This window comes from Carya illinoinensis, chromosome 15, assembly GCF_018687715.1.
Source record: "Carya illinoinensis cultivar Pawnee chromosome 15, C.illinoinensisPawnee_v1, whole genome shotgun sequence".
NCBI classification, from domain to species: Eukaryota; Viridiplantae; Streptophyta; class Magnoliopsida; order Fagales; family Juglandaceae; genus Carya; species Carya illinoinensis.
Window position 1 is genome coordinate 43,106,475 of NC_056766.1, and position 15,985 is coordinate 43,122,459.

At 33.6% G+C, this 15,985-nt stretch overlaps 2 protein-coding genes across 20 annotated transcripts; both read right to left on the reverse strand.

Annotated features, from left to right (window-relative positions):
* Positions 1-1,931: 1,931 nt before the first annotated feature.
* On the reverse strand, positions 1,932-11,143 carry LOC122296422 (probable disease resistance protein RPP1). Of its 19 annotated transcripts, none has more exons than XM_043106101.1 (8): positions 11,004-11,116; positions 8,701-8,894; positions 7,887-8,171; positions 6,838-7,797; positions 6,134-6,750; positions 5,561-5,665; positions 5,124-5,454; positions 4,350-4,830 (listed from the first exon to the last, which is right to left on the reverse strand). In XM_043106101.1, the coding sequence occupies exons 3-5, from the start codon at positions 8,085-8,087 to the stop codon at positions 6,145-6,147; spliced, it is 1,767 nt and encodes a 588-aa protein (XP_042962035.1). In that variant the 5' UTR covers positions 8,088-8,171; positions 8,701-8,894; positions 11,004-11,116; the 3' UTR covers positions 4,350-4,830; positions 5,124-5,454; positions 5,561-5,665; positions 6,134-6,144. The 19 variants fall into 19 exon arrangements, with proteins under 19 accessions (XP_042962049.1, XP_042962035.1, XP_042962054.1 ...); XM_043106120.1 differs by lacking the exon at positions 11,004-11,116 and having other exon boundaries at positions 5,124-5,274; positions 5,411-5,454; positions 5,566-5,646; positions 8,701-9,129; XM_043106119.1 differs by lacking the exon at positions 11,004-11,116 and having other exon boundaries at positions 5,124-5,297; positions 5,411-5,454; positions 5,566-5,646; positions 8,701-9,129.
* LOC122296971 (disease resistance protein RUN1-like) lies at positions 9,126-11,503 on the reverse strand. The gene is made up of 2 exons (XM_043106765.1): positions 11,004-11,503; positions 9,126-9,810 (listed from the first exon to the last, which is right to left on the reverse strand). Exons 1-2 carry the CDS (start codon positions 11,501-11,503, stop codon positions 9,126-9,128), a joined length of 1,185 nt encoding a protein of 394 aa, XP_042962699.1.
* Positions 11,504-15,985: the final 4,482 nt, after the last annotated feature.

A 15,985-nucleotide genomic window follows, 5' to 3' on the forward strand; every position in this document is an offset into this window, starting at 1 on the left:
AAAACCGCCCAGAAATCACACCCACAATAGATAGAGACAATATTTAAGTGGTTCGGCAATTTGCCTACGTCCACTGAGCGGAAACACTATATTCAAAACAACTCTATCTCAAATGGCACACTACACACACCCTCTTGCTTCTCTCTCTCAATGGGATGGTTTTCCCTTCATATGACCTCTCCTATTTATAGGAGAGGCTCAACCCATCTCCCTCCACATATGTGCTGGAATGCACAAGCTAAACACTCAATGAAAGCACTTAGTGAGGAATATCATCATGTGAATTGGACACCACCAACACATGGGCACACATAGTGGATGGCACACACAAGGTGGGTGGATGGCACACATGGAATGGTCCCTCAACAACCTAATTATTACAAGTACTTTTTCAAATTTTCAAACAAAACACAAAAAAATTAAACTTTTTCGTATCTCAAAACAAAAATAATATTAAAAAATTATATTCCAACCCTCATTTTAACTATATAATTTTGTAATTCAATATTTTCTATCCATTTTCCCAAAATCCTATGAAAATCTTAACTTAAACCATTTCATTACTATTCATAATTTATCTCACTATTATTCACAGATTTCTCATTTCATTTAATCTCATATGTGTAACCAAACAAGGCCTTAAGCATATCATATAAGAAAATGATCTGTACAAATTTAGAATAAGTTTTATGAAAAAAAATTAAGACATCAATATGAAAAAAATCAATGTTTTATGGTACATATCTCTCTCTTCTAATCTAGGTACTTAAGTATAATGACATGTGAAATCACCATTCGTCTTAAAAGGTTAAACCAAGAGAAAGATATAGATTTAATCATTTATATTTTTCTCAATAAAGATACAACCATTATATCCAAACAACACAGACAATAGGCTGTAACTGAGTTCAGTTTATTATTTTAAAAAATTAAATTATATATGTACAACTCGTGTTTACATGAGTATGATACATGGCTTAATTAGGCATATAATCTTAAACATAGATCTGCCACAAGTCGGTATTTTATGTGACACTATATTATTACAAATAATATAACATTTTATTTTTGTTGGTAAAAGAAATGATACTTGCAGTCGTCAATGTGCAATCATTGTCCAATCACTTTAAAAAAATAAATAAATACGAAACCACATAAAAGAAAAATTAATCTTTTAATAATAGACCATATTCTTTTTTAAAGCGACTACATGGTACTGACACACTTTACGATGATTATACGTAATATTATTCATACGTAAAACACACGTCCAGATCAGATCACCCATGCTTTACGTTAATTATATTTGCCATGTGAACTTTAAAGGGGTACTTTTGGATTCGTCTCTCAAACAAGTTTTCATTGAAAATCACAATCAAACATGCACAATCAAAAATAAATAAAAATTTAGTTTTTGTGTTTTTATAGCTAAATAGATCAACACTAGTGGCCGGCCAGTGGCGGCTTCTTAGCTTGTTCTTGATAATTACTTAGGCCAGGAACTGCCAACGCATGATACGCTAATAATTATATATCTGCTGTAATGGTGTTTACTCATCATGATACGTCGTCGGGCTTGAATACACTCCGGCATCCCGTCTCACTGGGTCTTTGCTTGTAGCATCAGCTTTTGGAGTTTTCACCGGAACTTGGGGGGGATATGGGAACCTCCATGCTGACTGTATTGCGCATATTGGTTGAACACATGTTCCCTATGTTCTCCGTCCTTCAGACCGAATTGATTGAATTAAACATCTTTCTAGGCAAGCCAATAGTGTTGTTTGAAGAACACAGAGTGACAGAAACCGTACTTCTTGTCCCCTGTAAATTTACTGACATGAATTCCAACTCAAAGGAACTCAATCTCACGTCATTCAATGTTACCTAGCTAGTTGTTGCTTTATTAGAATTTTGACGGACAGGCATATATATTAACCAAATACTTTTGCTAGGATTTCATATAAATTAGACATCCAAATCATAGAATGTCGGTACAAGTTTTTTAGGATTTCATGACTGGATATATCATCACAGAGCATCAGAAACAGTCAAGGGCATTGTCATGTCATCTTGAAACATTCTTCCAGACTGTATTAGTATAGTTCCAATGGAAGGAAAAGAACATTCTTCCAAATGTGTCTAAGCAGCGTAGGTACACTTTGAGCAATATTCTTCTGATTCGCATCAAACATGCATGGGCAATACTGCCAATACGCATGCAACCTGAGTAGATTAAGGGAGTCTTAACATCAAATGGTAACCAAATCACCACCTTAATTTCATTGGCAAAGCCTATACTAAATCTTAAAAGATGAGAAACAATGTCTATCATAAACGAAGTTTATGGGGGGCTAAAACAGGGCATAAAGATGCAATATGCAAGTGTTTGTAGCAGATATTTACTGTAATAAAGCTGTAGATGAAAATTTCAGGGCAACACAACACTTGAATTCCAGCTACAGATTAAAAGATTCCCCATTTGTAGCATGATTGCCGGCTAGCTCCAAATTAATTGAGATAAATCGACATTTTCTAAATTTTAGAAATTCTTTTGATCTAAATTTTCTTTCGGGTATCACATTTTCTAATCGACATCGTAGTATTTTCATAACATTGCTTGGAGTACCTCAGAAAGCATCCTAACATTGTCCTAAACACTTTCTGCAGTGTTCCCCCACCCTTTCTCAAGCCCCACTCCTTAAACCTACAACAAGGCAAATACAGAAAAACCATGTACTATCCAATATCCAACTATCATGGAATTTGTGTCAAAACAGGTTTTGCTTTCAATTAGGGTGGTAAACATAAAATAATGGTTAGCTCTGCTCAAAATAAAGAAATGGTATCTCTCTGGGGATTTCAGAGACAAATACAATCAGGGCACTTTGTAGCTTAGCGACTGTATCCAAAGTTGAATTTATCATAAGATCCTGCTAATTGGAACAACATCCATTATTTGTGTATCCAAAGTATGATACAAGAAACTACTTTCTTCCATTGTCCGTGTGCCTATCCAAAGTATGAGCTGCCTTTATACCTCTCCTTTATAATTTACTCGTCTAGCTCTGGTGCACGTCGCTTAAAAGTTCATGTGCCCATGACAGAGAGCAGTCCACGTGGATAATTGTTAGGGCCCAACATAACGTTTAATATGAAAAAGCATATGGTAGACTTGAATGGAGATTTTTATGGATATATTTGACCTTTGGTTTTTCTTTTATACACTAATGGCATTGTTATCTTCCCTAATCAATCCAATAAATCCTTGAAGAGTTTATCTGAAGTATTTAGTAAGTGGAAGGAAAAAATGCTCTTGTTTCTAGGAAACATATTATGCTGGATGAAACTGGTTTCTAAGGGATAATTTGTTTCCTTCTACATATCTTGGTGTACCTATTCTCATTAAAAGGAACAATGGGGAAAATTAGTCTTGATTAAGCATGTTTGATCAAGCATGCCAATTCATTTGCTCTCGGTTCTGAATGTGCCCAAATCAGTTTTGAGGTTTATTACCATGCTCTTCTCAGACTTTTTCTCATTTGGGAGATAGAGAAGGTGAAGTAAAGAAAAAATGGGTTTCTTGGGAAAAAGTATGTCAGTCTATTGATGAGAGAGGATTGGGTGTGAGGGAAAAGAGAGCATTACACATGAAGTCAGCTTGAAATTTTATATATGGGAGCTCGACGCTCGTTATGGCCCGTCTTTTTTAGCTCCAAACACCTGAATCCTTCAAAGAAGCAGCAGCCATCAAATATTGATGGCTGAAAAAGTTGATGTGGTTGGCAAGAAGGTTTGAAACTTAAGAGGTCATGCCTTCATCTGAGCGGAATTTGGTTAAATTACAGGACCATTTAGGATCAGATTTGGCATCTCAGATTAATGCTATACCTTATTGTCCTCGAAGGGGGGAAGATACACCTGTAAAGGCTAATCTAATTTCTTGGTATAGATGGGAATGGTGTCAAGTTTTACCCACCAAGATCTTCGAATATATTGAAACTAATCAGATTGCAGATTTTTTAGCTATAGAAGGTGCTGAAGGGAATTCAGCGCTGTGTTTGGATAGGTCTAATCCACCTCATGATGTATGGGGTGGTTGATTTTAGAAAGAGCTGATTTAGAAAATTTAAGATGTAAATAAGTCTGTTTCAATATTTCGTTGTTCTGTATATGTTGCTCTCCAACTCGATGGGAGTTTTTGAATGAGGTAAGTGGTATTTTCTGGTTTTTCAGCAAGTGTTTTTAGCGGAAACTTGCTGTAGTATGGCTATAGAAGAAAATGTTCAGGGCAGCACAACACTTGAATTCATCATGCAAGTAACAAACTAATGGCTATAAGCAAACAAACAAAGTGAAAAGCTTATAAGCTAATTAATAGCATGAAGATTCCCCATACTTTTGGCAAAATTGACAGCTAGATCCAAATTGTTCAACCTTATAAATAACCAAAGAGAGAGAGAGAGAGAGAGAGATGGATGACAGTGGCAGTAGTGTGGTGGTCTTAAGATTCAGCTCTTTTACACGTACATGTCATTCTGTAACGTTCTTGATGATCAAGAACTGCTGAATACCACCCAGATTAACTACTCACAACACACAAGACTAGAAAAGTAAGAAAGAATTGCGCAACACACAAATGGTTTAAACTCCAGATTCCATGATGAATTTGAACTGGGAATTTTCGAGGAACTCCCAACCTCCAAGACTCAAGATTCTTATTCATGTCAAACAAGTCGAAGCTCTAACTCCAAATCTACCTTTGGATCATCATAGTCCTCTCCGCCTAATCTGGAAGTTTGATGCCCCAAGTTTAAGAATCCCTCTTTTCTCCTGTGATTGAATTCCAATAGTGTTAGAATAGATAGATTACTAAAGTCTACAAAAGAAGACGTCCTTGAAAATAAAGACATGTTACATCAGTGCACATGTTGTACAGGTCCCTAAACCCAAAAGTTCAGATCAATAGAGTGAGTTCCCATAATCCCTACCAACCAACATGAGCAATAATGCCACTACATATGCAACCCCACGAGTAGATTCATGGAAATCTTGACATCATATATGAAGCAAAAATGAAGTCTTAAGACCAGAGAGAACAAACAAAAATGAAAGGAAAATCTCACCTGAGATTCCAAAGATTCCAAAGAAATAGTAGCAACAAGGGCCGGCAGACCGCTTGGGCTGCAAATGCTAAACTTGGAAATGCTATATATGTTGAATGGAGCTGACAGGTTTTGGCAAATATGATAAAACCGGAGTTGCTTCTTCAAACTTCTGCACAAGTGCTTCCATGTTCACTAAACGCTACCCCATATGAAAATTCAGTGTCTACTCATTCCTTTCTGGTTCAAAAATGAAACCAAGTATAAACTCGAACTAAAGGAATGGACAAGAAAGTGATTTTTCTAACCTTGGTATTCTTTGTGGATCACCAAAGCAAAGCACATAATCATCCTAGAAAAGCAGATTATTAAAATCTATGAAAGAAGTACTGTGTCTAAGGAAATAAAGAACTATTAGTACTCTATAGGAAAAAACCAGATAGTGCAGAATTAACCACCTTACTCGAAAGTAAACCACCATTTGAGCAATAATATGCTTGACAATCAATGCAGTTGTCCTCTTTCTCCACCAACTTGGGCAATACTGGCAATACACATGCAACCTGAGTTGATTAAGGGAATTTGAACATCAAATAGTAACCAAATGACCACCTTTATTTCATTGGCAAAGACTAAATTAGGTCTAAAACATCATATTTCATTGCAAAGTATAAATTAGTATAAACATATATGCTCCACCATACACAAAGTTTATGGGCCTTAACCTTTGTCATATAGCCATCTGATCATTTTTTATCTTCAACTTTTTGATAAGCTCTGGTTTAAATGCAGAGTGTATGGATTGCAACACTGCACACCCGTCAACAATTTATGTGCTTGGCGACAATTTCTAGTATAGATCTATGACACAGAGCACACAATCTTATATTTTCATTTTTTCCTTTTTTTTTTTTTTTTGAAAAATTCTATTCTGTACAGAGAGCACACGATCTTGTATGTAGTGTAAAAAATTTCATATAGAATTTTTTAATCCATCAATTAAAAACACAGTACGAACCGGGGTGACTTACTTGGGTTATCATTAAGCCAATAGCTGTTGAGGACTGTTTGGAACATTGGCTTCACCCATTTTTCTTTTTCTGTTTGCTCTCGTTTCATTCTTGTATACCACCTTGGCTCTACAACTTGTATAAAACGGCATCGTAACTACGTGCCTAAGAGGACCGACACAAAATTGGACTTGCAAGTTGTCCAAAACCTCTTGCTCAAAAGATTGTAAATTGGAGTACCCCACCCATATATTATATTCAATTCGTCTCTCGTTGCTGCAACCACGAAAAATCAATTGTACCCCTTCAACACCGCATACATGATTTGAGCCCTTACTGTTAATCTTAACATCATGAGGAATTCTGTACTGGCCACCAGCATTAGTGATAAAGTGTACGACATACAAGACAATTCCACTAATATCCTCCAAATGGTGTGGCCCCTTGATATCTATTGCCCATTCTTCTCCTGTTCCCCACCGTCGGGCATAATCATCACGTTCTTCTGTTCCCCTCCATCGGGCATCATCATCAGGCCCCTTCTCCATCTCATTATCTAAAAACTCATGAACATATTTGAACCAGTTTGGAATCTCATGATTTTCCGGAAACAAAGCAGCGTCATAATCATAGAGTCCCTGTTAAATGTCAAATATCATCATCATCAACAATTTAATTTTGAGTCAAGCATACTATTAAAAATGAGATCACACATACATACATACCTTCCACAATAAAGGATTTTCCACTTTATCATTCCATATATTCTCATGCATTTTGTGGCAGTCACGCATATCAATGTATTTTAGCGATCTGATGTGGCTTCCATTGAATTCCAATATTTTTGATACTTCCGAAAATCTTTCTAGTGACTTGCATCCACTAACATCTAATTGTACTAAATTTGGAGGAAGCTCTGCTATTTCTTCGAGTTTATGACAATTTGCCAAGTGAAGATCAGTTAGTGCAACGAATCCTTTGATGCTCGTGGGAAGGCTAACAATATCAGTCTCCGATAAAACTAACAAACCCAAGTTGGTAGAGGAATTAAACATTGTAAAGAAACTATATAGTGGAAAGAAATTTGATTCTGAATGGGAACAACTAATTTGAAGATTCGATACTTGTAATGCAGTGCTTGAATTTGATATGTTGCCTTCCATTGTTGTAGAATCGTTAGGCAGATCAAGGGATTTTCCATCATCCCTCACCATCTTCTTTACAAAATTTGTAACTCCCGCAAAATAAATATAGTCTAAATATTGCAACTGGATCAAAGCAATTGGGAGACGCATAAGGTTTTTGCAATAACTTAGATCTAAAGTATTAAGTCCAACAATGTTCCCAATGGATAAAGGTAGTTCTTCTACTGCAGTGCCAGATAGTTTCAATTCACATAAAGCTTCTATTTTACACTCGATTTCAGGAAGATCACGAAGGCTTGAGCAACATCCAAGATCAAACCGGCTTAAAGATCTCAACTTAAGGCTTCTTGGAAGAATTTGGAGTTTAGAGCATGCAAAAAAACTCAACGTAGAAAGATATTTCAAAGATCCAACGGAATCATGCACCTTAACTACATTGTCACAATATGTGACAAGCAATTCCTTCAAATTATGGGTGCTTGAAAGATCCGGAATTTCTGTTAAGTAACTACAAGACTCGAAAGCCATGGATGTCAAATTCTGTAAAAGAAAAGAAAATAATGTTGAATGGAGTTTACTAAATAGCTTAAAGAACAAAAAAAATTATCGATGAATATAATTGTACATACCTTGGGCTTGAATCCAACCCCTAGTTCCTTGATGATGCTATCACGCATTCTAAACACAACGAGATTCTTCCCTTGAAAATCACATGGCAAATATGGTGAAGGATAGTTATACCAATCAAGGACTCTTAACTTGTCAGAAAGATAATTGGGTGTACAAGAAAAACGTGCATTACGATTAATAAAGACTCTAAGTCTTTTCATATGTCGAAATGCTTTTGGATACAAGCTGATCTCCTCATCACCTTCAGGTAAATCTATGACTATGCCTTCAATTTCGTTTGGCCCCTAATATAAGAGAATGCATATGTAAAAGTGTCAGCAAAATTAGTGCATATATAAAGTCTTTCATAAGTTACATGAATTTTGCTAAAGTTAATAATTTTTGAGTTGACGGTATATTATTTCACAAAAAATACTACTCTCTCGTTATCTTTTCATGCTATTTTCCAATACTAATTATTCACATGTTAAAATATAAAAGACTTTCTTTTCTTTCCCAACTTACGTAAGTAAATGAGTACTCTTTTAACTTTTCATAAAACAAACGCCAGCTAGAAGAGACAGTAGACACCACATTAGAAAATATTTTGATATTTGAAACGAAAAAGCTGGACATTTACATATGGTACTTAATTTAGTGATTCATCTTAATAAATAAACGAATTCTATTTATAACAACAAATTCATTCATGATAATTTAAAGGATTTTTTCCACTAGGACAGGTCTTAATTCATAAGTCAATATTTTCCAGTACATTTCTCTTTATAGAAAGGAAGTAAATGTAAAATCCAAGAATTTCTTTGTGACTCTTACCGTATCTTCTTCCAACACTTCACGAACATCCTTGTGAAACCACAATCTGCTGCGTTTGCTAGGATCTTTGGATGATTTTACTCATTCAATTATTCGACCCATATCTTGTAGAAAGTCATGCATCCAAACATATCCATCATTATTCAGCATAATAGTAATAAGACACTTTTCCATAAGCCTCTGGATACCATGAGCTGGAAAAAAACCGCAACTATCAAATATTTCCATGACCTTTGCTAAAGGTTCTCCTTTGAAGAAAAATGCAATATCAAGGAACATGTCTTTCTCATTATCTTCCAAACTATCATAACTTATTTGACGTACGCTCTGAATATTTCGGTGGGGAATTTTTCTATACTTATCCAATGCACACTTCCATTGATCTATATTTCGACCATTTAGATCCGAACCTAGCACTGTTAAAGCTAGTGGAAGCCCTGAACATAGTTTGTTACTTGTTTAGAGAGGTCCACATAATCCTTCAACGGTTCCTTTTCCTCAAAAGCATACAAGCTAAAGAGTTGAAGAGCTTCAGTGTCATCCAAAGCCCTCACCTTGTATTTTGAATCAACTTTAGAGTTATCCAATAAATGTTGATCTCTTGTTGTTATGATAACTCTACTTCCTGAACCAAACCAAGCAAGATCTCCAACTAATTTTTCTAGTTGGACCATTTTATCCACATCATCAAAAATTAGTAGAATCTTTTTAGATTGAAGTCTATCCCTAATTACATTGACTCCTCTATGGACATCATTAATATCCAATTTTGTTCCTAAGATCTCTGAAAGAAGTGTATTTTGTAGCTGAATCAGACCTCCTCCTTGTTTTGAAGTTTCTCTAATATTTCTCAAGAAACAGCTTCCTTCAAATTGAGAAGAAATCTGATTATAAATATCGTTTGCAATAGTTGTCTTACCAATTCCACCGGTTCCGAATATCCCTACCACGCGTATAATATCATTCCTTTCGATACTTAAACGCTGATAAATGTCTCGTATACGAGATTCTATCCCAATTGGATGCTTGGCAACGCTTAAAGGCATTCGCTTTTCTATTTTTTGGTTCACCCACATAATGATTTTTTGGATAAATTCTGATTCATCATCCCTATCAATAAAAAAGAAAAAAAAATTTAAAGAGTCAGACATTTCACACTAGGTAGATGACATATATTCAATAAGCAGTACTACTCTGCCGCCTGAGTAGCACCGCTCAAAGTGACCGCTAGTAACTTTTTTTCACATTTTTTTAATAGATTTAAATATTTTTAAAAAATAAAAAAAAATACACCAATAGACTTAAAATCACTTTCTTATAAGTAAAAAAATAAAAAAAAGTTGACCAACAGTAACTTTTAGGGGTCAAATGCATGGGTCGGGGGAGGCATACAAGCTTTCCCCATATTCAATACGATTGAGTTAAAAGAGTAATTTATTATGATATCAAAGAGTAGCCGGCCCGCTTTCTCCTTCCAATGTTTCAATATTAATATATTATATTGTGCATTTGTCGTGATCACCTTGTTCCGTTGTTGACTTACATGATTTTCATTCTAATTTTGTATGTATTCATAACAAACTTTTTAACTAAAATTTTTCCCATTAATCTGAAATGTATAATTTAAAAGTATTTGTGACTGTTTATATTTAGAAACAAATTAAAACTAAAAACCACTACTTATATTTTAAAGCTGTTTTTTATTTTATTATTATTATTATTTCTTGTCATCAGTCCAAATCTTATTCTTTAGTTATTTTTTTTCAACTCTCATTGAACAGTCAATTGATGGACGAAATTCCATATATATTCCAGCTCTATTCCTTAGATTTTGCTTGCAATTAATCAAAAGACGTTACAAAGGGCAAAAAAGAATAAAATCTATATATATTTTTTTATCTGTTTCATGTTCTTCTATTTCTTCAATAAACTTTAGGTAAAACTAATGTGGTAGTGGTAGTTGATACTAAATCCTTGCATCAGAAAGGATTTCTAAATTAATTTTACTATGTTTTGCATAAAAAGTTCAATTCCAAAAATAATCATAAACACAAAATATTCAGAATAATCCCATAATAAGAAAGGATTTCTACAATCTGACCATGTTTTGCTTATAATTATTCAATGCAAAAAATAATCCCAAATATCAAATAGTTTTCTCTTTGTATGGTATTTTATCTTCACCCGTTGCCCCATTTTAGATCCTGGATTTGTCTGATCAATTTTACCCATAAATAGCCCAAATATATATAGCATAATATATGCATACACATGATGACAAAGTGCATGTAGGCAAAGCTTACCGGAAGCACACTAATGGGAAATCAGACAAATTGGCGACTGTTTCCAAAGCGTCCTTCCATTTCTCCATCTTTGCATTATCCTTGAGCTTATCTCCAAGTTTATTAAAGGATTCCCCAAAAATCCCTTTTTGATGCCGTACTTCTGTTGGATCCACATGATAAAAAATTGGTAGAAGAATTTGTTGCATTCCTTCCTTGCAATCAAGAATCTTCAATAGCTCATCTAAGCACCATCTAGATTCTGCATAGTTTTTAGAGAGTACAATGATCGAAATCTGTGACTCTTCAATAACTTTGAAAAGTGCCGGTGAAATTTCCTCTCCTCTTTCAAGATTGTTGTCTATATAAGTCTTGATTCCACTTCGACACAAAGCATGATTTAGATGAGCAATAAAATTATGGCGAACATCTTTACCTCTAAAGCTCAAGAATACATCATGATTCCATAGAAAGATGGAAGGAGATGAAGAGGAGGAAGAAGCTCCTAATTGAAAGGCCATGGAAGAAGTCACGCTTTCAAACTCTCAGTATCCGCGATTACTAGTATTCACCAAGGGGTCCAATTATAGAATATAGATCAGTAGTGTTATGGCAAATAAATAATGATAGAGAAGGAAGTGGGTGGAAACTTGTCGGCAACTTTTTGGCAGTAACGTCGACCACATGCATTGAACATTATAATATCTATCAATACTCATCAGCGCATGTGCATATAGTCAAAAAAGTAGGCGAGTGGGTCAGACATGAAAGATGGAATCAACCTTCTTGGGAGTAGTCAGATCGATAGTTTAATGGTCAAGAATCAAGTCTAAAGTCCATTGTTTGGAAATCAATTTATGAGTGCTTTGACTTTGACTGTATCCGTTAAGATAAATAAAACATAAGTGACATCGTGACTAAATTTATGAAACCTGAGATGCATGAGATATATGGTATATATATAATTATAATATACGAAATGAAATATGATAAATGGTATATTTGTAAATATAAGAACATGCGTGGTACGTGAACATTGGCTTCCAAAGAGCTATTTTTAATAATAATAATAATAATAATAATAATAATAATAATAATATATAAATATATATATATATATATATATAACTAGCTAACGTATGATAATTCTAATTAATGATCAAACTATTTATCTTGTAGCGCTAATTCAATTTTTTCAAGGTGCGACTGATTTCCTTTCATGGGTTTGGCCACTGTAATTACGAAGGTTTATAGTTTTTTTAAATAACACACGGAATGAAAGATATTTATAGAAAAATTTGGGAGATGGTGCAAACGATTAGTTCGAGTTGGACTTGGTTAATATATGTAGAGAGATTGGACTCGGTGGTGATCATTCAAGAAGAGAGTTTGAATTTGAAAACATGATCTAATAGTTCATTCAATGTAGGATTTGCAGTGACTGAAACTGCATAAGAGACTTCAATCACTTTTTAAATTGAAATGAATTTCTAATAGCCAATTTTTAAATTTTAAAATGAGTCTAACTCATTTAATAAATAATAAATAGAATTTAACCTAATTATTGAGCCTAATTAAAATTCCTAATCAACCTCATAATTTATCGCTTGTGAGTTTATTCAATATGGCCTAATAAATATAATTTAGGCCCAATAAAAATTATCAATATTCCAACTTTAGAATTATTGAACTGGATCGTTACACATTATTAGGTTTATTTTTCTCTTTACAATAACATTTTAAATATATTATATCCAAATTTTAAATTCACATAATATCTATCATTACTCATCATGTGCATATGGTAGAAAAGTTAGAATGAAATTTCTTTGTCACCAATCTTCTGGATGTTAGATCTTTCTCTCGATTTAATTTCCCGATCGATAAATGTCTCCTAAGTGGGTCAGAAAAAAAAAAGATAAACTTCTCGGCAACTTCTTGGCAACAGCCTGCATATGCTAGCCAGCAAGGTTAATATATAATTAAATGAGAATGGAAAACAGGTTTGAATATTGACAAAAGAGGTTTCTCAAAAGAAATAAGATGCATGGAAAACACTAGGAAATAAAGTTTGGAGGGTCGGGTCCCAAAATTATTATAAAAGAAAATTGGGAAAGGTCTAAAGTTCATACTGGAATTGATTATCAGTATAGTAGTTTTTGTTCAAAACCGTGTTTGTGGGGCCAAGTTTATTTATATAGAGATTTGGGAGACTAAAGTTTATTTATATAGAGATTTGGGAGAGGGTGCTAACGAGTTCGAACTCAGTGGCGATCATTCAATAAGAGAGCTTGAAATTGAAAACATAATCTAGCAGTTCATTCAACGTAGAATTTGTAGTAACTGAGACTACATAGGGACTTCAATCAGTGATGATTTTAAATTAAAATAAATTTTTAATGACCAATATTTAAATTTTAAAATGAATCTAACTCATTTAATAAAAATTAAATTGAATTTAACATAATTATTAAACCTAATTAAAACTCTTAATTAACTTCAATAATTTATTAATACTAGTAGACTTATTCAATATAGGTCATTAAATATAATTTAGGCCTAATAAAAATGATCAATATTCCAACTTTAGAATTATTGGACTGATTTGTTATACTTTATCAGGTTTATTTTTTGCTTTAAAAGAACATTTTAATCTTTAAAAGAACATTTTAAATATATTATTTCTAAATTCAAATGCACATAATATTTATCATTACTCATCATGTAAATATGGTAGAAAAAATTAACAAGTGGGTCAAACGTGTGTGGAAAGAAAAGATAGAATGAAATTTCTTGATAACTTCCTTAAAGTGCCATCTAATTAGGTCTCTGTCACCAATCTTCCAGATGTTAGATCTTTCCCTCGATTTAATTTCCCGATAGATGTCTCCTAAGTGGGTCAGAAATAGAAGATAAACTTCTCGGCAACTTCTTGGCAACAGCTAGCCTGCACATAATATCCATCATTACTAAGTGCATATGGTAGAAAAAATTGACAAGTAGGTCAAATGTGTTAATAGAAAAGATAGAATGAAATTTATTGGCAACTTTCCCTTAACGTGCCATCTAATTAGATCTTTGTTACCAACCTTCCGGATGTTATATCTTTCCCTCGATTTAATTTCCCGACAAATGTCTCCGAAGTGGGTCAGAAAAAGAAGAGAAACTTCTTGGCAATAGCCTGGATGATATGCTAGTCAGCAAGGTTAATATATAATTAAAGGAAAAATCTAATTGCAAGCACAACTGCGCACTAATATGTGCACCAATTGAATGTGATTGGTCAAAAAGTTGATTTGATTGAAAATAATGCTAATTTAAATTTTAAATATAAAGGAATCAGTATTGATACGCAGATTAGTACGCGACTTTGATTGTATATAGCAAAACTAATGAGAATGGAAAACAGGTTTGAATATTGACAAAAGAGGTTTCTCAAAAGAAATAATATGCATAGAAATAAAGTTTGGAGGGTGGGGTCCCAAAACTATTATAAAAGAAAAATGGGAAGAAAAAATTAGTTAATTAAAATATGATATAAACTAGTGTAGTAGTTTAATTAGGTTAAGTTTTGCACCCAACGTTCAATATATATATATATATATATTTTTGCTCAATCGTTCAATATAATATATATATATATATATTACTTATATAATATGGCTCATGTTGGATGTTGAATTTATGTAGCAAATAGCACAAAAACAGAGAAATTACGATTAATTATATGCATTATCTACATAAATAAAAAGGTAAATGGATTCTCTATTCTTTTAAACAACATTATTGACACACCCAAAACGATGTTGGAGCAGGTCCACTTACAATGATATACTTTTGTCTTGTGACTTCCAATAATGCTCTTTTAACGTGATCGATCTAGATTCCATTCGGTCTGGCCGAAAGCAAATTAGTGAATTTTACAATGATAAAGACTTTTGTGACTTCCAATAATGCTCTTTTAACGTGATCGATTCGGTCCGGCCGAAAGCAAATTAGTGGTCGGAAAAAGGCTGTTGATTAATTAAGAAGAATCAATGGCCTAAAGTTCACACTGGCATGGAATTAATTATCAGTACGTATGGTAGTTTTTGTTCAAAACCGTGTTTGTGGGGTCAACTTTACTTACTAAGAAAATAGCAAATCACGTCATGATTAACAACCAGCTTTTAAATATTTGAGTTGCAAATAATACATAGAAATGCTTTAATTACAAAAGAATTATACAGAAATTATAAATTAACAAACTGACGTAATTTGATACAATATGTGAGATTGCAATTAATGACTTTTTGGGTTATCTAGTATTAATTCAATTGCTGTTAAGTACTTTTTGCAGATCGGTTTAATCCATTATTCTCTTTTTATTTGCTGATCTTCTTTCATTAATCTTGCAATATAATACTTTGGCTCCGAAACTTTTATAAAACTGTACCCACGAACCATCGGTATCTTTGGGATAAAATTGAACTCTCACATTGTCCAAAACCTTCCGCCCCCAATTGCCTTCATATCATTATTAACCAAGTCTATGCCTTCAAAAATACTGCATACATCATCTAAGCCGTTACTTAATTGTTATCTCAGCATCCAACGGCATATAACACAATTTCACTAATCTCCTCTAAATAGTCTGCCCTTCAATACCTATTACCCATTCTTCATCCTGACTTTTAACAATTTAACTTTTTAAAAAATTCTTTCTGATAATGACCATGTTATACCACAGATTGCTTGAATGATCTCTTTAAAAAGAACAAAATTTTTGTGCCTTAATTCAAAATAGTTTGGTTTGAAAAAATGGAGTCAATTAGAAAGATATATACCTTCTTCCACAATAAAGGGTTTGGCACTTGAGAATTCAGGATACTACTTCTGGAAATCTTTGTAATGACTTGCAACCACAAGCATGATGATCTACAACTTCTATGTTCACGAGATCAGAGGTCCATTAGTTATAGTACTGGCAGGGCGGGAATGTTCGGTCTGAAATTAAAGAAAAA